The sequence below is a fragment of the Tamandua tetradactyla genome, chromosome 14 (genome assembly GCF_023851605.1).
Source record: "Tamandua tetradactyla isolate mTamTet1 chromosome 14, mTamTet1.pri, whole genome shotgun sequence".
Taxonomy (NCBI): domain Eukaryota; kingdom Metazoa; phylum Chordata; class Mammalia; order Pilosa; family Myrmecophagidae; genus Tamandua; species Tamandua tetradactyla.
Window position 1 is genome coordinate 66,296,560 of NC_135340.1, and position 23,695 is coordinate 66,320,254.

The following is a 23,695-nucleotide window of genomic DNA, read 5'->3' on the forward strand; positions in this document are numbered from 1 at the left end:
GCCACTAACTCAAAAAAAGATTAATTTAAAAATGGTTCAAAAGTTACAAAAATCTAAAGCCACCAACATTTGGAAAAAATAATATTATAAAGACAATCTTAGAAAACAGGCTGTTATATCAGAAAAAATAATATAAGCAAAATAACATTTATTCAGCTAGCACAGCACTATCAACAGAAATATAAAATGAACCATAAATACAAGTCACATAGGTAATTTTAGACTTTTTAAAATTTAATCAATATAAAATAAGATTATTAATGAGATTTTATATTATTTTATTAAACTAAGTCTTAGAAACCCAGTGTGTAGTGGCTAATGAGTACCACACTAGACAGCACATTCCTAGAGCCACTGCTACAGTAGTGGAAGCAGGAAAAGCAAGATCTCCCCTTTATAATCATATTTACTGAATATCACCTTTATATAAACAAACATTTAGAAATAAAATTTCCTGTACATCAAGCAAAAAACCTCATATCAATAAATTACAACTATAACTTTATATATCGTCCTACCATGAAAGGATCTGTAGTTCTTCCCATTTGTTTTTCATGCAGAAAGAAAACATTATGCCCTTAAATTGAAGCTCTCAAATATATTTTCCTTAGTCTAGGTCAAGAAAGTCTCCAGGGGTGGAGAACAAAATATCGTGAGATAGAAGGAAAACTGTGCAAGAATACATTTAGATAAAGCTATAAAGAAGATTTGAGAAGAAAAAAGAATAGTACAAACACAAAGGGAGGGAAATTGTATCAACTAAACCGGTGTAGGCCACCACATACATTTCCAAGCTAAACCAATTCTAATTCACTTGGAACATTTGGTATATTCTAGACCAAAAAGGTGCTCAAAAATACTTAAGTTATTCCCTGAGAATCACATGATCCTGATTTAAGGTCCTATTCCAACTAGGAATCATTTAAAAGGCAACATGCAATAATACAAAAAACTTAAAAACAGTTGTAATGTACACCTTACTTTTCTATTTACCTAATGTCAGTTTATTTATTAAAAAAAACTTCACTATCCTTTACCTGTAGCAGGGTTGATGCTTGCTGCAATGTGAAAATGACACAGTGCATTAGCATGGTGAGAAATGTGTCTTTGAACTTCATGTGTTCCCATCTGGTCAGACATTAATTCAGTGTGAGTTACAAGAACAGAAGATCTTCTTTGTCCTTTTCTTAAATTTTTCAAATGGTGTATTGTCTAAAATAGAAAAATAACTCCTGAATCAACTCTGGAAGGTCTATTAAATTCCAACCAAAGTCCGTTTTTTTTTTTTTTTTTTTTTAATGTCTTTTGTTTTGTTTTGTTTTTGCTTGGGCAAGCACTGGGAATCGAACCCCAGTCTCTGACATGGCAGGCAAGAACTCTGCCACTGAGCCACCATCACACTGTCCCCAACCAAGTACTTTTGATTATTAAGATTTTAATATTTCTTTCTTTGCAAATCCTGACTAGTTGAAAGGAAACTTTCTTTATGGTAGAACAATGCTTCATGTATTCTATATAATTCTTGTAAATTCTTGTATAATTGTAAAATTTGAAGGCAAAAAGTAGTTACTAAAAAATACTTATTAATGTTATCGACAAAAAGCCCTGTTAAGATTAGGCAGTCCAAAGTCTTAGTTTTTTTTTCTCAGGACATCTGATTTACTGGCCTAAGAGTAAAAAAAAAAGTCCTGTATCTTCCTACCAGGAAGAAAATTTCCCAAAATTCTCACTTGGAACTTAACAATCAGCTAATAGTCAAAGATATGATTTCTATAATAAAGAAAAAAACAGTATAAAAATACAGAATAACAAGGGGGACCTACTTAGATAACAGTAGAAAGGAAAGGCCTCAGAAAAGTGTTGTCCTATAGGATTTGTTTAAATTGAGACATGTCTGGATGATGAAGACTCTCCACTAGTAAATGCAATCACCTAGACTATTCTGGACACGGACCATGTTATCCTTGCCATGATCCTTTCTACACATCATAACCCTGCCTCACAGTATTTCCTTATTGTGTATTCTAGCCCACCTCTATTCCCATCTTTGTAATAATGTTTCATTCTTTTCCTTGTTCCCCACATTCAATTAAAAAATAACATAGTGCCTGGCATTATGCTAAGCACTATGAGAAATAAATAGATTCAATCCACTATCAAGATTCAATCCTATCAAATCTTTCTTCTAAAGTTACATACCTCGTCCTTCCTTTCAATTTCCGGAGCTCTAATCTTTTTTTGGACATAAAAGTATCAATTCTATGGTGTGTCCCTTGCATTTGATCTTCCTGCTATAGAGTTGCTTATTTCTCTGATAACAGGACTAAGAAGGATATCAAGAGACTTTCTGGCCCCAAATGTTTTATCTGATCTGTTTGTGCTAGATATTTCCACATTTATTATTATTAATAATTAGATTGGCAAGGCTGGTCTAGCACTAGCTGTTTATTTTTTCCTAGAAACAAAATTTACAATTTAAGTATATATACAATTACATGGACTTAACAGTTAGGAGTTTCCTAGAAAAGGATGTCAGAAAGCAAAATAGCCCATAAGTCAGATAAATAGGCTTTTTCTATTAAAACTATTTTAAAATTAATAATTAGCAACAGTATTAGAAAAGTAGAAAACAAATTTGCCAAACCACTGATTACATTACACGTATTTACTTAACATTTTTTCTTGTATTTTATGTAGCAATTGGTAACTCAATTTAATAAACACTTGAAAAGCAATATATTAGGTACCATGGAGGATACAAAGAGGTCAAAAAGCCCTCCATCTCCGTAATATGAAGATAAAATACTTTATATAAATATATATAAATGATTATAAACATCTAGTTTAAAAATGAGTACTTTCTCCCATGAAATTTTAATCAATATAAAAAATGCATATAACAACTTTGCTTTTACTTTTGCTTTTCATTTCATTTATACTTTGAATGCTGAAAAAATATATTAACAGTGCCCAACCACAGACAGACTCAGAGCAGGCCAACTTTACATAAAACTTTTAAAGACCACATCCTTAGCTGATCATACTCATAAAATATTTCTGCTTCATAAAAATAGCAAATCTGCTTTGGCTATGCAACCATTAAATTATTGATGTAAAGGTACAATGTAAAAGCATAATTAGTAATACAGAGCAATGTTTATACCATACTAAGTATAAAAAGCAAGTTATAAAACATTATGTATAATATGATCCCAATCTTTAAAAAATAGAAAAATACACATATACGCATGACTGGAATATGGATTTATCAATTACAAATTCCACATTTTTTCTTTCTTTAATCTAAATTTAGAATAAACATATATTCCTTGTGTAATAAAAATAATCACAAGAAAAATTAAGAAAACTAGTAATCTATGTTTACTATAATACATTTCTGGTAATTTTTTGAATAATGTCTATCTCATTTTATTTCCTAATCATAATGGACACAATAACTTTATACTACGCTACAATCAATCTACTTTCTTAAAAAGTTCTTTTATTTCATATATACCATATAATAAAACTAAAAAAGGACTTCACTTTCAAAACATTAACCATGGAAATTATAAAGTAATTATGAGTTCACTTGCATCTCATATCTTAATAAACATCTATGCTTAAGGATCAAAATAGTTAAATTAGAACAATAAAAATAAAATTTATTCCTCATGAAACAAAAGCAAAATATTTTTAATTACAACTGATTTCAAGAATATTTACATTTTGTTATTCTTCTAGGTTTTTTCTTCCTGACATGCAAAATGAAAGAATTAAAATTATTATTTATGTATACTATATGTCTGAGATCATTACTATCTGTATCTGGCTTCTTACTAGATAAAAATGCCTTACAAGTCACAAAATAAGTGAAAGTATATTGTTATTAATTTCATCACTATATGTACCACGATGCACCAACTGCACCTTTTTAGCTTATGAATTTCCAACAGACTCACATATCTTCAAAATTCATTTACCATCTTAAATAATATAGTACCTCAAGAGCATGTTGTATTCTGTCTTTGTGTCTCCCAGTATGAGAAAGGTTGCTGGCAATAGTGGAAGTGGTAGTCTCACAAATTTGCTCACCCAGAAGACAGTCTTCTGGTAATAAGGTTTCTGCCCAGAGTCGGCAGACACCATCATGGCAGGAAGTTAATAAGACATTACAGACAGAACCCCTAAAGACAAAGAAAATCAACAGGAGTTATAAATTTCAATAACATCAATTAATCTTTTAAAGGCTATTAATATTTGGCTCTTCATGTAAAAAGGTGACATCAGTTCAAAGCTAGCAATATGATCTTTGTGTATTTTTCCAATAATGATAATGAATTTTCACTAATTATTTCATACACTCACCAAAACCCCATTTACTACCTGCTCACACCTGCAAGGCAGGTTGGATAGAGAGCTGCAATCAGTTGCTATAAAGGAGAAGCAACCCCACTGTCCCTAACACTCATCTTACTTCACTAAAACTATGCTTTGAACAGCTAAAGTCATTTAACAATGCAGAACGCTTCCAACTGCTTTAGGAATTATACTGCATGGAGAAAAAGTAGTCAAAGACCTTGAAATCATATTTGGTATCACTGTGAATATCATTTAGAACAAGAAATGGTCTTGACAAAGGAAATAGAAATGAATGCCAGATTACACATGTGCTGCTTGAGAAGTAGGATCTGCAGAGATGTTACTATCTTCTAAACAAAATGAATAAATTAAACAGCAAAAGAAAACCTAATCATTACAAATTACAGAATGACGATAATAAGAGATCATTAAGCATAATTAAACTCTGTCTTACAGCAGCAGTTACAACATTCTACATCATTTTTACAATGGCAATAGTTACAAATAGGTAAACAAATTAGCATTTTCATAATAAAACTCTAAGAAGAATATCAATTCAAACTGTGAGTTAATTTTCAATAAATTAAAATAAGGAAAACCATCACAGCACCAAACAACTGAAGCGATGCATCAGCTTGTTATGAAGAACAAAATCATCATTCTCCCTTTAGAAAAAGCATTGAATCTGACTCAAAGTACTTTGCAAATGTTTTCAACAGATACAAATAACTTAAGCAGAATAAACATTTTATTTAGATTCCAAAAATTTTTACAATTCCCATGTTCTCATTTATTGAACACCTCTATAATGTGTATTGTATTCCTGTCAGGTGTAAACAGATTCCAAATATATTCAGTAAATAAAGTAGATTTCTAAGCAACCTTCTGAATGCCCAACAGCTTTCTTACAGCTACATATATAATATAAGAGTCATCTGAATGAGCTATATTTTATTACAAGGGAAATAAACTTTACAATAATAAATCCTGAGAAGGTTCTGCCAACACTCCTAAGTAAGAAAAGCAGAGTGTGGCCACTTTATTCACGGTACATAAAATGATTAACCACCACATATTGGCAGTTTATTACCATGCTTTGTTCTTCCTCAATGCATGCTTTCCTGTGACTTGCAAACATTTCCTTCCGAGAATCTTTGACTGCTACAGCTACTTCTAGGAATAACCTGGGTGCATACTAGGTACAAAGCACTACAAACACATTAGCACATTTTAGCTGCACAACTCTCAGAGGTAAATACTATACCACCTTCATCCTACAGAGAGAAAAACTCTGTGCTTTCTTTAAGCACAGAAAGCTTAAGAAAACTAGTTAAAAGCTGACACACTTAGTGACATCAAGCTTTAAATTCAAGCAGTTTTGACTCTTGAGCCTATAGTCTTAATCACCACCATGTCAATACAGTAAAAGGGCATTTGTTTTCATTACTTTTATAAATATACAAGCAGACAAGCTAAAGTTATATGATACATTTGTCTAACCTGGGCATATACTTGCTAGTTTTACGCCATGAAAAACCTGTCACAGCTCGGGGATGTGCCAAATAAACAAAGGAAAATTGAGTACACGCCTGCCTCCTTTTCACTTCGTGATGATCCTGGGGTATAATTGAAGACTTCCAACCAGTCATAGGATACCATACTTTCAAAAGACAATCATCCTGCAAAAATATATAAGTCAATATCAAATTAATATGTGTATAAACAATTCAAAATCCAAGTAGTTTGAAGAAGTTTTAAAAATTAAGCTATATCTAAAAACTAACATGATCTACATACAGTACAAAATCAAATCTAAAATATTTACTACTCTAAAAAATACTACTCTTGAAAAACAAATGGAGAGTTTACTATCAATCTTCTCTATTTAACAGATATTTTTCAAACAGAGACTGGTGTCAAGTTTCCCCATTTAAATATATGTTCATCACTGTAGAGAAAAGATTTTGAAACCAGATAGATGCCTTGTGCCAGTGATAAGGATGAGAAAGGTGCCACATTATCAGTCACTATTACCAACCATTTCATTCTGAAGGGGACTAAAAGGTGAAACCCTTTTTAAATATGAATTATTTCTTGTTTCTTAGTCAGGAACTCAGCAAACTTTTTCTTTGTGGGCCACACAAGTCTCTAACACACATTCTTTGTTTTTTTTCTTATACCCTTTAAAAATGTAAAGACCACTCAGCTTTCGGGCCATGGTTTTCTGAACCCTGCCCTAAGTAATAAGAAAGCCATTAGGCAGCTATCAGGTACCACCTCTGAGCCCACTTAAAACATTTACAGGTATAGCAATAGTCACTGACATTATCATTTTACTTTTAGTTCTGCCAATTTTATTAAAGTCCTAAATAATTATATCTTAGAGACTATGTACTTTATTGTCCTTTATCCTCAATGGTGAAAAGCATATAAAAGAAAATAATGAAATGCTATCATTTATGCAAAAATCTCAAATGTAAGAAACAATGAAATTATGCATTCCTGAAAAGTGTGTATGGGTACAAATATTTTCATCTGGCCTAGACAAAACACCTCTTTATTTTTTCATTTTGGTATTCACTCTCAATTTATACTGCAAATAAAAGTATACTTTACATATATAATGAAATGCATGTTTCCATTAATATCTCACTTGTTTGGGTAATTTAATTACAGAAAATCTTTTTAAAAAGTGCTTAGTCTGAGATAAACAATTAACACTTCATTAGTTGTTTTCCTCCAAATACTTTCTTCATCTTACTATTATTTTCACCTAATCAAATTCATAACAAAATCTATAGTAGTGGTTTAAAGACTCTGCACCACAAAAACTGTAGAGGTACCTCAGACTTCTTCAAGAATCATGAAAGCAGAGAACTCCCTCAAGCAGGTAGCACTCTGATCCCTTCTCCCCATGCCCTCAAATGAAGCAGCTCCACTTCCATCTGTTACTGCCTAAAAATCTAAAACTACACAGAATTAAATTACAAATCAGTAACAGAAAGATATCTAGAAAATCCCCAACTATCTGGAAACTAACAACACACATGTAAATTACAAGGGGAATTTTAAAATATTTTTAACTGAATGAAAATGAAAGCACAACATATCAAAATTTGTGGATGCAGCTACAGCATTGCTTAGAAGGAAATTTTATAGCTTTAAATGCTTATATGAGAAAAGAAGAAAAGTCTCAAATCAACGACCTAAGTGTCCACCTTAGGCATTGACAAAAGAACTACTTTTGTGAACCCAAAGTAAGCAGATATACGGAAGAGTAGAAATCAATGAAACAACAGACAAACAATATAGAGAAATTAATTAATTCAAAAGCTATTTTATTATTAAAATTGATAATCCTCTAGCTAGAGTGATCAAAATTATTTAAAGAGAAAACACAAATTACTAATCTCAAGAATGAAAGAAGGGACATTATTACAAATCTTATAGAAATTAAAAGAAAAATGAAGAAATATTATGAACAATTTTATGCTAGTAAATTCTGCGATTTAGACAAAATGAATAAAATCCTTGAAAGACACAATTTTCAAAACTGACAAAAAAAAAAGAAAAAGAAAACCTGAAGATACACACATCTATTAAAGATGCTGAATTCATAATTTGAAATCTTCTCACAACAAAAACTAAAACGCAAAGCCTAGGTAGCTTCACTGGTACATTTTACCAAACACTTAAGGGAGAAACATCATCAATTCTTCACAAATTTTTTCAGAAAATTGAGGAAAAGGAAGCACTTACCAACTCATCTTTTAAGACCAGCATTATTACCCAAATACCAAAACTAAAGACATTATTAGAAAATCACACATGAATATCTTTCATGAACATAAATTTGAAAGTCCTTAATAAATTATTAACAAACCTAGTCCAACAATATATTGGAAAAACAAATCATGATCAAATGGAGTTTATCCCAGCAGCGTCATGTGGGCTTGACATTTGGAAAACGAACCAATGTAACACATCATATTAACATAATAAAAGAGAAAATCCATTTGATCATCTTAATATATGCAGAGAAAGCATTTCTTTAAAAATAAACTTAAAAACATTCTTTAATTCCCAGCAAACCAGGAAAAGAGGAAGTGTCCTCAGCCTGATCAAGTATATCCACAATAAACCTACAACTGACATCATATTTAATGGTGAAAGAAGACTGGTGAGAATTGAAGACCCAATTTTCCTCATAAAATTGGGAGCATTACAAGGATGTCTGCTTTATTCAATTCAGCTCAACACAGTAGTTGAGGGACTAGTACTTGCAGTAAGAAAGGGAAAAAATCATAAAAGACATACAGATTTGAAAGAAAAAAGTACACTTGTCTTTATTCACATAATTGCATGTAAAAAATCTTAAGGCATCTACAAAAAAGCTGCTAGTTGAACGAACAAGAAAGATCACAAGACATAAGATCAAAATACAAAAATCAATAATATTTCTTATTAGCAGCCATTGGAAATGTAAATTTTTAAAATATCATTTACATTAGGGAAACAAATTACATGCAAGACATGTACAATGAAAACTACAAAACACTGCTAAAAGAAATTATATAGAGAGACCACATTAATGGAACCAAAGACCCAATATTATGAAGATATCAATCTTTACAAACTGATCTACAGAGATTCAATGCAAATGCAACAAAAATATCAGCAAGCTTTTTTGTACAAAGTGACAAGCTTATTCTAAAATTTACATTGAAATTCGGGGACCCACAATCATCAAAAATTTTGAAAGAAAAGAACGAAGTTGGAAAATTTATACTACCTGATTTCCTTCAAGACTTACTATAAAGCTACAATAATCAAGATAGCATGTTATTTTTAAAAATTATGCTGGGATATCTTGACATCCATTTGAAGAAATATTAACCTCAAGTCAACTACAAAAAAAAAAAAAACCTCAAAATATTTCAGAGACCTAATTGTAAAAGAAAATACCTGCAATGCATTTACGTTCCAATTGTATCTAGAATATACAAATTACTCTTACAACTCAATAATAAGAACAACAACCCAATTTTTTATTCAATTTGCAAAAGATTTTAATGAACATTTTACAAAAGAAAATACATGAATGGCCAGTAAGCACATGCTCAACACTATTAGAAGTCAGGGAAATGCAAATTAAAATCACAATAAGACACCACTATACAATTATTGGAATAGCTAATATTACAAAGGTTAATGGGGTGCAATGGTAATTCAGTGGCAGAATTCTTGCCGGCCATGCAGGAGACTGGGGTTCGATTCCCCCCACAACCACCAAAAAAATTCAACAAATGATGCTGCAATAACAAGTCACATGGAAAAAGAATGAAATGTGATACCCGCCATACAGCAGACAAAAAAAATAGGGTAACAATTCCTAACAACACTATAGGTTAGGGAGACAGCAGAACAACTGAAAGTACGTGGCCTTCAGCATGCAAGATGGCACAACTTTGAAAAAATTTGGTACATTTTTGTAAAGTAACATACGATCCACCAATTTCTTTCCTAGGTATTTTTTATCCAAGAGAAATGAAAGCAAATGTCTACACAAAGACTAGCAAATGAAAGGTCATGATATCTTTATTAGCCCAAAACTACAAACAAGCCAAATGTCCATCAACAGGTGAATGAATAAACATACTAGCATACTACTTAAGAAAGATAAATCTAATCAATAATGATAGAAAGCATAGCTATTACTTGGGACCAGAGGTGGGAATGAGAGTTAACTGGGAAGTAGTAGGAGGGAAACTTCAGAGATGAAGGAAATATCCTATAATTTATGGTGATGCTGATTACATGGGCCTACACATTTGTTAAAAGTCATTAAACTATACACTATAGAAGCATTTTATGTAAATTATACCTTAACCAAGTTAATTTTTAAAGAAAAACAGAACAAGATTTATGTACAAGGGTGTTCATTTTTAATAGGAATAGTATAAAAATTAGAACTGCTTAATCTTCATAGTTGTCTAAGTTAAATTATGGTGCATTTATTCACATAATGTTAAATTATATAGCGTTTAAAAAGAATACAAAAATATATATATAAATATTTATGCAGAAAAAATATGACACCACCTATGTTGGTTTGAAAGGATTTATGTGCCCTAGAAAAGCCATGTTTTAATCCTAATCTCATTTTGTAAAAACAGCCATTTCTTCTAATCCTTATTCAGTACTGTATGTTGGAAACTTTAATTATATTATGTCCATGGAGATGTGACTCAATCAAGTGTGGGTATTAAACTTGATTAGGTATCTCCACCCATTCCAGGTGGTTCTTGATTTGTTTACTGGGATTCTATAAAAGGAGACATTTTTTGGTGAGAATGCCTTTTGAGAACGATGACAAAGCCACAGCAGAGCCGAGCAGAGCTACGAAACTGAGAGAACCAGAGTTCACCAGCCAGCAACATTTGGAGATTCTCGGAGAGCAGAGAAGGATGACAGAACCATGAGGCAGACAGTCCACCAGCCAGTGACTTTTGGAGATGAAGAAGGAAAACACCTCCTGGGGAGCTTCATGAAACAAGAAGCTGGAAGAGAAAGCTAGCAGACTTCTCCATGGCCCTTCCAGCTGAAAGAGTAACCCTGAACACCATCGGCCTTCTTGAACCTAGGTATCTTTCCCTGGGTGCCTTAGATTGAACATTTCTATAGACCTGTTTTAATTTGGACAATTTCACAGCCTTAGAATTGTAAATTAGCAACTTATTAAATTCCCCCTTTTTAAAAGCCATTCCGTATATTGCATTCTGGCAACTAGCAAACTAGAACACTACCTAAGATCCATTAATATAGTTGCCTAGTTAAATAAATTTGGTAATTTATCCATATAATGTAAAATCTGTAGCCTTTAAAAAAGAATACAGATACAGGTTTATTGACATGGCAATCTATCCATGATACATTAAAAGAAGAAATCAGGTTTAAAAAGTGTGATTCCATTCAAGCGTGTGTGTATGTACATGCACACATCTGTGTGGTTTACAAAAGCATAAAAAATCTGAAAGGATATAAATTAAATAGGAAATAGAGGTCTTATTTGCGTAGGGAGGGTTCATATTCTCTGCATGATTTTATAATAAATAAATGATGTGTTAGAAACAGTAAAGATATTTCCATTTTGGGGGTTGGGGTGGAGAGAAGGTTGATAAATCAATCCTCAAATAACTCAAACATTGAATCTAGGAAGAAAGAAGAACTCTCATAAGGAAGAAAAGCTTCTGGGAACATTCTGTAGCCCTTCCCTTCCCTTCCTGTCAAAATCAACCTCCTCAAGAAATCTTCTACCCTTGGTAAGCCCTGTCTGTTACTCAAAGGGATAATTCCTCTATTAAAAAATGTTTTTGAAGATAGAATATCTGAATCACTTGAAAATTTCACAAAAGAACCAGCAGCTATAAAAAGTGACTAGATATAAACTTTATGAACATGAACAAATAGAATTTAAATAAATGCCTAGTAGGCAAATCAAGAAACTAAAGCATGTCTTCTGTACATATGTGTGGGTTGGGGGAAGGGGAAGAAAGGTATCCATAATAAGTAAGATTTGACTGTGAGCCCAGATAAAAAAATTAAAATACTCTTAACCCAAGAAAAATCTACTTTACTCCCCATATAAAAAAAAAAAAAAGATTCTACCAGCAAGTGTGCTCAATAAACTGTAACATTCAAAATCCTAAAGATCACTGAATTCAAGTCCCACATCACCTGAACTAGAATCCTGTCATGTGTAGCAGAGGCGGTGGAAAATATTTTCTAGTGATAGATCACACAGCTACCATCTGTCTTATCAAATCAGACCAACTTGGCTTTATTAACAGAAGCAGAACAGATTGTGGAGGAAAAATTCTGCCCAACATTCCAAAGTTAGTTTCTTTTCTTTTTATCAAGGGGCTCTTAATTAGCTGTGGCATCTTCTCAAAAACATGAGGGAATAAGCCGTCTAAATCTATGACACATTTGCTTAACCCTTAAAGGATCCTTACCAGTAAAGCACTCTTATATTTCCTTAAGAATTATGAAACACTTAGCTTTTACAAGAATTGAGGACGAAAAGCTTAAGAACGACTAATAAAAAAAACACAAAATATAGTACATAATCAACTACTAAAGCTGTGTGCAATATAAAAATTCAAAGAAAGAAAATATTAGGTATTATGGAGTACACAAACAGAAGACCACTGCTTTTGAGGAGCTTAAAATTTAGCTGGCCCCATTTAAGAGGAATGTGCACATTCAGTATTACTAATTTGTTTGAAGTATAAAGGCATCTTTCAGATTCTCTAGGCCTAAGAGTTTTAAAATTCAGAAAATGTTCAGACAGTGAATACTGATCACTTTACATGGGTCATTAATAGCTTTTTAAGTACATAACTGACTCTGTCAAAACACCACACACCCTAAAATATTCCTAGAGCTTAGGCAATTGTAGCACAGCTGAGGCAAACATCACACACTGGGTAGGCAAAGGGAGATAAAGAGCAACACAAAGACTGTATGACGGGAATCAACTACAGAAAGGGAAAAATCTAGAAAATAAACAATACTTCTCATGGGTTTTTAACAGTTAATTTGTTTCTTAAGGAGGGTCTGGCATTTGTATTCATGTGCCATTCTTTCCTATAGACAGCATATAGATAGGTCCTGTTTTTTAATCTATTCTGCCAGTCTATGTATTTTGATTGGGGAGTTTAATCCATTAACACTTGGTATTATTACTGTATGGGCAGCAGCTTCTCCTACCGTTTTGCCTTTTGGATTTTATATGTCATATCTAATTTTTCTTCTTTTTACCTTTACTGATAGGCTTCATTTCTACACTCTTCTCCACACCTCTCTCTCCTGTTCTTTTTGTATCTGTCTCTAGCACTCCCTTTAGTATTTCTTCCAGAGCCAGTCTCTTGGTCACAAATTCTCTCAGTGATTTTTTTGTCTGAATATCTTTTAATTTCTCCCTCATTTTTGAGGACAATTTTGCTGGATATAGAATTCTTGGTTGGCAGTTTTTCTCTTTTAGTAATTTAAATATCATCCCACTGTCTTCTCGCTTCCATGGTTTTTGCTGAGAAATCTACACATAGTCTTATTGGGCTTCCCTTGTATGTGATGGGTTGCTTTTCTCTTGCTGCTTTCAAGATTCTCTCTTTCTCTTTGACATCTGACATTCTGATTAGTAAGTGTCTTGGAGTACATCTATTTGGATCAATTCTGTTTGAGGTATGCTGCACTTCTTGGATCTGCAATTTTAAGTCTTTTATAAGAGTTGGGAAATTTTCAATCCTCCATTAGTTTTTCTCCTCATTTTCCTGTCTCTTCTCCTTCTGGGACACCCACAACACGTATATTCATGTGTTTCATGTTGTCATTCAATTCCCTGAGTCCCTGCTCATATTTTTCCATTCTTTTCCCCATATTTTCTTTTGTTTATCAGATTTCAGATGTCCCCTTCTCCAGTTCATTAATCCTATCTTCTGCCTCTTGAAATCTGACATCGTAGGTTTTCATTGTTTTTTTTCATCTCTTCTACTGTGCCTTTCATTCCCATAAGTTCTGTGATTTGTTTTTTCAGACTTTCGATTTCTTCTTTTTGTTCATTCCTTGTGTTCTTTATATCCTCCCTCAATTCACTGATTTGATTTTTTTATGAGGTTTTCCATGTCTTTTTGAACATTCTGAATTAATTGTTTCAACTCCTGTATCTCATTTGAATTGTTGGTTTGTTCCTTTGACTGGGCCATATTTTCAATTTTCCTAGTATGATTTGTTTTTTTGCTGGCAGCTAGGCATTTAAATACCTTAATTAGTTTATTCTGGAGATCATTTCACTTTTTTTACCTAGGATTTTCTGGCTGGATGACTTTGTTGTCTGTCTGTTCTCTGACATTCAGTTCAGCTTTTTCTGGACCTCTAGCTTAGGTTTTCTTTAACAGATCAGAATTTTTCAGTTCTTGTTTCTTGCCCTGCCTATATGGTGCCTTTTTTTTTTTTTTTTGCCCCCTTAGGAGGGTCTACGTAGGTATTATAGACCCCAGCCAGATTTTCCCAGTCCAAAGTAGCCTCCTATAAGGAGGAAAGAGTCACTTGTGTCAGTTTTCCCTGAAGGTGAGACCCAGAAGGTTGAAAGGCTTTCCTATGAAGCCTCTGGGCTCTCCGTTCTTCCTATCCTGCCCAGTATGTGGTGCTTGTCTGCCCTCAGGTCCCACCAGCATAAGGTGATATGGTACCTTTAACTTCAGCCGACTCTCCCTACAGGGGGCGTGGTGGAAACAGAGGTTGTAGTCTGGTTTTAATTGCCTCACTTTTCCAGACCCTGGGGTCTGAACTCCTTGAGGGAGGGATTCCACTGAGCTGGGCCCCACCCCTCTTCTGGGGAAGGCACAGGCTCCAGACAAACACTTAAACAAGCTTAATTCTGCCTATGCCCAGGGCAGTGGAGCCCAAGAAGCCCTGCAGCTGTATCCAAAGAGCAGTCAAGCCATAGAAACATAGCCATCAAAACAAAAAAGAAAAATCCTTTTCAGAGCAGGACCCTCATTCCTTGGGTTTGCCAATCAAGAGCTTAACTTGGTAGATTGCTCTGTGTATCTCCAGGTCCTATGTGACCCCTCCTTTTCTTCAGGGCCCAGACATTTTCAGATCCAAAAAATCCTCTGTGGTTTTTTTCTTTCTTTTTTCTTTTTCCGTCAGCCCTGCCCCTCTGTGCCAGGGCAAAAACCAGTGACCTGTGCTTTTACTCAAGGTTCAGCTGAGCTGGGGGCCTATTTTTTTTTTTAATTTTTTTATTAATTAAAAAAAATTAACAAACAAAACATTAAGATATCATTCCATTCTACATATACAATCAGTAATTCTTTATATCATCACATAGTTGCATATTCATCATTTCTAGAACATTTGCATCGATTTAGAAAAAAATAAAAAAGACAACAGAGAAAGAAATAAAATGATAACAGGAAAAAAAAACATTATACATGCCATACCCTTTACCCCTCGCTTTCATTTACCACTAGCCCTTCAAACTAAATTTATTTTTAACATTTGTTCTGGGGGCCTATTTTTAGCAGTCAGAATTTATTAATTAATTCCACAATTGGAGTTTGGTTGTGCTCAGCCCCTGTTTACCACCCTGTTGCTGGTAAAGTCTCTTTCCTTTCCCCTCTGGGAAGCAGCCTATGGGGAAGGGGCGCCAGCCACCATGGCTTGGGGAACTCACAGTTCTGGGTGGGCTTGCAGCCGATCCAGCTGGTAGAGAATGGGGTACGCTGTGTGTCCGAGCACTGATGTGGCCCTAGCAGTTGTTCTGTACTGTTCCTGGCTATTTATTAGCTGCTCTGGAGGACGAACTAAATCCCACACCTTGCTAAGCCGCCATCTTCAGCACAGTGCCCCATGTGCATTCTTAATTCAATACAATTACATGTCATTCCATAATTTTCAAAATAACCAATCATTATATTATATTTTTATATTTCCAGATACAGATTTATTAAAGAACCAAAATCCACTATGAGTAAATTCAATGGCTTTCAGAACATTTCAGACTTAAAACCAATATCAATGATATGGAGAATTACTGAATATATATGTAGAACAGAATTATATGTTAATGTTTTTGTTAGTTCTTAATTTTTTAAATTAATAAACAAATTTAAAAAATAGTCATAACATAAAAAAACAATATCAGTCTACAACATACAAATAGATAATGATGTACTATTAACTATTAACTACCTGTGCAACCATGGAATATTAAGTAGATGATTTGTTCAACGACAAATATTTATTGAATGCAGGCACTGTGAAGTACAGGGGTATAATATAGGTGAGGAAGAGCCAGAGACAATAAAATATATTTCCTGATTTCACATAGCTTATACTCTATAAGGAAAGACATTAAATAAATAAAAATACAAATTATTGAATTAATTATAATTGTGTTAAATACTAAAAATGAGTATTAGGAAAGTATGTAATTGTAAGACTTGACCTTGTCTGAAGTTCATAGGTTTCTCTGAGGACTGATATTTAAGAACTGAAAATTGAAAGATACAAACAAGATAGCCAGGCAAAGAAGAGGGAAGGATGAGCATTCCCTAGACAGAGACAACAGCACATAAAAAGGCCTGAAAGCAGATAAGAGCCTGGAATATTCAAAACCCTGAAAGGCCATCAGTGTACTAAGAAGTTAAGGTGTGAATGAAGCTGGAGAGGTATGCAGGGGCTAGATCATATAGCAGAACCTCAAATGACAATGTTAAGGATTATAGTCTTCATCTTATGAACAGTGGGAACTATTAAGGGATTATGAGCAGGAAAAAGGTATGTTCAGATGACTCTGGCTGCTGTGAGAATGCTGAATTATAAAATGATTGTACTAAGCCCAGTTAAAGGACTGCAACAGAGGTCCAGAGCCAAGAAAATATTAACCTGGCTAGTGGCAGTAGAAATGCAGAGAAGTGAACTTCAACCCTAAAGACCTATCATGATGTAAATATGACTATGATAGAGTTTCACATGGATTACAAGTATAGATTGCTACAATTTCAAATTAATTTTGTGACAATTCTTTGATAAAAAGCACATTAGACAAGAACATATGTCAACATACATGTTTTAAGGAAAACTTAAGTATATACAACACATGCCCATAATAACAGTGCCATTAATGAAAATTTCAGGGAGGGTAGTAGAAAAACAACATCCAGTCTGATACCAGAGCAATGACTAACTGGGAATATCATAAAGCTGCATTCTAGTATGAAACTAGAGTAGCTTTTTATCACAGTGAATTGGTCTTATATTTAATTATGCATGATTTCATCTACTGTGGACTCATTAAGTCAGAAGAGTGACTAACTTTACTAATCATTCATAAATATATGGTAATCTTAAGAAATATGAGTAACAAAAAGAATATATCTGTAGGTATGACAGGTGTTTTTATGGTCAACTTTTAAGAATAAAGGGAGTTCTGGGAAGATGGCAAATAGGGTAGATCGACTTCAGTCCGGCTCCAAGGAAAAGTTAGAGAAGGGATGGAAGGGCAACTGAGATAGCAATTCAAGAGTGCAACTGATCTGAGAGAGCCCTCTGCACTACATAGGGTGGTCCTGGTTCTAGAAGCTGAGGAACTGAGAAACTGAAGACTGGAGCCTAATGTGGAAGTGCAGAGCCCACAGGACTGCACAGACAGGGAGACAGGGATTAGGAAGTAAGCCAAGCCGCTTTCCTTGAAGGTGCTACTCTCACCAGCCCCATGACCCACAACTCACCCCACACCCCATACACCTGAACCCCATCACCAGTCCCCTACTGCCCACGCTCCAAGTGCCCCTGCCCCACCAACCCCAGCATGCATCCCCACCCCCAGCCCATGAAGACATAATGCTGACCCACTGTCATAGCTCTGTGCACGCGCACAAAGAGCCCCACGCCCTAGACCAGTGCACACCAGAGTGTGCCCTCTAGACCTGTGCACCCCCACAGCTATATCCTCCCTGGCCGCTGGGTTCCCTCGTTCACAAGCACCAGTGTAACATCCCCAACCTGTGCAGATACCTGCATGGCAATGCATCACTGTACTGTTGTGTGCTACCCCATACCTTGCATCCTACTGAAGGAAACCAACTCCCAAAGTACATCAATCAAGACATTTACATGTGACGAAAACAACAGAAGATCACTAAGCATATCACAATGCAGACAGTTATAGCTCAGCCTAATCATAATGTTGGAACAACTAATCAAAGATGTTCATATAACTCTACTTAATAAAATAAGTGGGATGGATAATGACATGAGGGAAATCAAGCAGACAGTAGAAGAGCATAAAGAGAAATCTGAAAGAATAAACAGAAAAATAGCAGATATCACAGAGATTAAAGACGCTGTTGACCAAATAAAAACATACTAGAGACATACAACAGCAGATTTGAAGAGACAGAAGAAAGAATAGGTGATACAGAGGATAGGACAACGGATTTCAAACACTCAAAACAGCAAATGGCAAGTAAGATGTAAAAATGTGAATTGGATCTCAGGGAAATGATAGACAAAACAAAGTGCGCAAATATAAGACTTATTGGTGTCCCAGAAGGAGAAGACAGGAGTAAAGGGCTAGGAAGAGTAGTTGAGAATATAATGGGGGAAAATTTTCCAACCCTTATAAAGGATACAAATATACCAATCAAAGAAGCCCAACAAATTCCAAATAGAATAAATCTAAGTAAGTCTTCTCCAAGACGCATACTAATCAGTCAGTCAAATGTTGAAATGAAGCAGAAAGTTCTGAAAGCAGCAAGAGAAAAACAATCTACTACATACAAGGGAAACCACAAACGAGTTCAGACTACTCAACTAGCACCCTGGAGGCAAAAAGGCAGTGGTAGGATACATTTAACATCCTGAAAGAGAAACACTTCCAGCCAAGAATTACGTACCCAGCCAAATTGTCCTTCAAAACTGAGGGAGAGATTAAAATTTTCACAGACAAACAAATTCTGGAAGAATATGTCAACAAGACACCAGCCCTACAAGAAATACTAAAGGGAGTTCTGTCAGTTGAAAAAAAAAAAGACAAGAGAGGGAGGTATGGAGGAGGGCCCAGAACTGAAGAGTACCAATAAGGGTAACTTAAAGGATAAAAAGAAAAAGAGGGAAAAGAATATATAGATCTGACAAATAAAATTAATAAGATAAAATGGTGGATCTCTTATAGGGAACAGATTGAATTTTATTTATTTATAGGTGACTAAACTGACATTAAAATTTACAGTATGTTATTTTAAAAATCTAGTTTATTTTTATTTAAACTAGGAATAAACAAATAAATAAGTTTTTATTTTCTTTACAATTTATTTATTTTAGCTTTGTTATTTATTTTCTCCCACTTTCTTTTGGTTCCCTACTTTCTACCTTGCCAAATTGTTTCAGCAATTCTATTATTTGTGACATTTCTTTTTTTATTGACACAGCCCAGTTAAATAAAACATTTTCCTCAGTTTATTGTTCTCACAGCATTTTAAATTTCTGATATGTTTTGTTCCATTTTTTTTTAAATATTTATCTATACTGTTTCTATGATCTAGACTTCATCCAGCCCTAGATATTGTTTTTTTCCATTTCCACAGAGTTCATTCAATCATTCATTAACTCAATATTTACTGAGTACTTTATATGTGTCAGGCAGAATTCACAGAAGTGAATGAAACAGGAAAAAGTCTCTGCCCTCAAGATACTTTAACTCCAGTGGAAAAAAAAAACAGAAAATAATCAAATAAATAAACACATACATATTCTGACCCTTCAGCATTCTAAATGGTCCCTATGATATCTGCCTCCCTTAAGTATACTTCTAACCAACAGACTATGGCAAACGTGATGGGATGTCACCGTGATTAGGTTATATTAAATATATAAGGCTCTATCTTGTTAGGACAGCACTAGAGAAACAGAAAGAGATTGTCCTTGCTGGCTCAAAGAGTAAGTAGTCATTTAAAAGGAGCCCACATGGCAAGGACCTAAAGCTCACCTGCAGTACCTGAGGAAGGCCTCCAAAAGACAGCAAAAAGCCAAGCTCTGTCATTCTGCTGTAAATAAATAAATTCTGCCGAAACATAAATGAGTATGGAAGTAGATTCTTCCATATACAAGTCTCCATAAGAAAATTCATCTCAGATGACACCTCTAATGCAGCCTTTAGAGTCCCTAAGCAGAGGACCGTACTAAACTACACCAAGACTTCTGACCAACAGAAACTGTGAGAAAAAATAAATTGTGTCATTTTAAGTTTCTAAATGTGTGTTAATTTGTTATGCAACAACAAAAAATTAATACAGTCTCCCAGTGACAAGTATTATGAATAAAATTAAGGTAAAAAAAAGGTAATACAGAGTATACTTGCAGGTGGGGCATAATTTTTAAAGGAATGCTTAGGGAGGGTCATTCTGAGAATGTGACATTTGAGAAGTTAATGGAAAAACCCATGCAAGTCTCTGGGGGAAGAGTGTTCCTGACAGAGGGAACAATGAGTAGGAGAGCTCTGAGGTGGAAACATGCTTTGGAACAAGAATGAGACAACTGTGCAAGGGGAACAATAGCAGGAGAGGCTAAAGAAATAATAGGGGACCCTACTGTATGGGGCCTGGTAACGCATCATAAAGACTTCAGCTATTATTGAATAAAATGGGAAACTTTTTGAAAATTGTGAACAAAAGAGTGACATGATCAAACTTATATTTTTAAAAAAGAACTCCAACTGATTCCACATACAAGGGCAAATACCACAGACCCTGAAGAAATTTTTAAAAAAACCTTAAGAGGATACTATGAACAACTATAAACCAACAAACTAAACAATTTAGATGAAAGGGACAAATTTCTAGAAACACATAAACAAATTACTCTAACTCGAGAAGAAATAGAAGATCTCAACAAACCAATCACAAGTACAGAGATTCAATCAGTCATCAAAAATTTTCCTAAAAAAAAAAAGCCCAGGGCCAAATGGCTTTACAAGGGAATTTTACCAAACATCCCAAAAAGAACCAACACCAATCCTACTCAAACTCTTCCAAAATACTGAGGAAAAAGGAATACTACCTAATTCATTTTATGATGCTAAAATCAATCTAATACCAAAACAGGATAAAGATGCTACAAGAAAGGAAAACTACAGGCCAATCTCCCTAATGAATATAAATGTACAAGTTCTCAACAAAATATTAGCAAACTGAATCCAATAAAAGAATTATTAATTACACATTAAAAAATTATCAATACAGGACACATTAATAAGTCAAAAGAGAAAAATAACATGATCATCTCAATGCTGAAAAAGCATTCAACAAAATTCATCATTCTTTTCTGATAAAAAAAATTCAGAAGTTAGGCTTCCTCAGTATGATGAGGGGCATATTTGAAAAAAAACACAGCCAGCATTGTATTCAACAGTGAAAGACTGAAAGCCTTTCCCCTAAAGGGGAAGGAATGAGACAAGGATGTCCTCCGTCACCACTATTATTCAACATTGTACTAGAAGTTTTAGCTAGAGCTGGACAAGTATACCTTCTGTCACCATTATTATCCAACAATGTACTAGAAGATCAAACTAGAGTAATCAGGTAAAAAAAGAAATAAAAGGCACCCAAATCTAAAAGGAAGTAAAACGTTTATTATTTGTAGATGACACAATACTATACTTGGAAAATATTGAAAAATCTACAACAAAGCTTCTTGAGCAAACAAATTCAGCAAAGGAGCAGGATATAAGATTAATGGCAAAAAATAGTAATATCACAATACACAAACAATGGCCTGAGGAGACAATTAAGGAAAAAACTTCATTCAAAATAGCAATTAAAATAATCAAATATCTAGGAATAAACTTAATAGGGATGCAAAGGACCCGTACACAGAAAACTATAAAACACTGCTAAAAGAAATCGAAGCTCTAAATAGAAAAGACAGTACCTGCTCATGGATAGGAAGGTTAAATTAGTTAAGATGTCAATTCTACCCAAACTGATCTACAGATCAACACAGTAACAATTAAAATTCCAATAACCTACTTTGAAGACTTAGAAAAGTTTATTTATCAAATTTATCTGGAAGGGAAAGAGACCTCGAATAGCTAAAAATATCCTAAAAAAGAATGAAGTGGGAAGATTAACGCTTCTTGGTTTTAAAGCTTATTACAAAGCCACAGTGGTCAAAACTGGCATAAAGATAGAAATACTGACCAATGGAATCCAATTAAGAATATGGAGAGAGAACACCAGATCTATGGTCAATTGATCTTCAACAAGACTCCCAAATACACTGAACTGGGATAGAATAGTTTTTTCAATAAATGGGCATGGGAGAATTGGGTATCAATAGCCAAAAGAATGAAAGAGGACCCTCACCTTACACCCTATATAAAAATTTACTCAAAGTGGATCAAAAACTTAAATGTAAGAGCCAGTACCATAAAACTCCTAGTAACAGGAGGCAGCTTCCTGAACTTTATACCTAAAGCACAAGCAACAAAACAAAGAATAAATAAATGGGAACTCCTCAAAATCAAATGCTTCTGTGCCTCAAAGGACTTTGCCAAAAAGGTAAAGGCAGCCAACTCAATGGGAGAAAATATTTGGAAACCACACATCTGATAAACCTACAGCCCAATTATAAAATGGGCTAAATATGTGAATAGACACTTTTCCAAAGAGCAAAGACAGATGGCTAGAAAGCACATGAAGAGATGCTCATCTTCATTACCTATAACGGAAATGCAAATCAAGACTACAATGAGAAATCACCTCACACCTATAGAATGGCTGCTACTAAACAAACAGAAAACTATAAATGTTGGAGAGGATATGGAGAAATTGGAACACTTATTCTGTGTTGGTGAGAATTTATAATGGTATAGCCACTGTGGAAGACAGCGTGTCATTCCTCTGAAAACTAAATATCAAGTTGCCCTACAACCTTGCAATTCCAGTACTCAATATATAACCAGAAGAGATGAAAGCAGTGACACAAACAGACATTTACACATCAATGTTCACAGAGGTACTGTTCACAATTGCCAAAAGATGAAAACAATCCAAGTGCCCATCAAGAGATGAATGGATAAACAAAATGTGGTATATACATGCAATGGGATATAATACAGCAATAAGATGAAATGAAGTCACAAAGCATATAACAACATGGATGAAACTTGAGGACATAATGCTGAATGAAATAAGTCAGACAAAAATGATTTCACTATTTGACCTTGGTAAAGGTAAAAGCAGAGACTTAGGATGTAGAATATAGGGGATGCAAAGATACACGGAAGCTAGAAATGGGTGAATGGTTAGCTAATGAGGTTGAACTTAAATGTAAGGGAATGGATAGAAGTGAAGGCAGTGCATTAGTGGGTTTATACATAATATTGCCGGATTGAAGGTGAATATGATTGAAAGGGGTTGTATAGAGCCATGTATCCCACCAATTAACACTACAATTATAAATAAGTTTCTTACATGAACTACTTCAAAGGTATGAATCTTGTGCACAAAGCCAATAATAGAAGGGTATAGGGGGGAAGCGACTATTGCATCTATGGCCTATATTTAACAGGAAGACATCAACAGTACCACAGCAAGACCAGGAATAAATAATTGGAGGGAGGGACAAGAGTTAAGGGTAGGCTTGGAATTTTCTATTTGGTGAGGATGTGTGTATCTGTTATTTTTCTCTTTGGGGCAATAAAAATTGTCAAAAATTGAGAGTGGTTGATGATTGCACAACTAAGTAAGGATAATGTGAGACA

General features: G+C 34.2%; 1 protein-coding gene across 3 annotated transcripts in view; it reads right to left on the reverse strand.

Moving 5' to 3' along the window:
• The window catches only part of DMXL2 (Dmx like 2), a 208,440-nt gene that overhangs the window by 121,140 nt on the left and 63,605 nt on the right, over window positions 1–23,695 (reverse strand). For all 3 annotated transcript variants that reach the window (XM_077127894.1, XM_077127893.1, XM_077127895.1), the window contains exons 7-9: window positions 5,863–6,041; window positions 4,004–4,187; window positions 1,038–1,212 (exon numbers count right to left, since the gene is read on the reverse strand). In XM_077127894.1, the coding sequence (XP_076984009.1) occupies window positions 1,038–1,212; window positions 4,004–4,187; window positions 5,863–6,041 (538 nt within the window). The remainder of the gene's footprint in view (window positions 1–1,037; window positions 1,213–4,003; window positions 4,188–5,862; window positions 6,042–23,695) is intronic.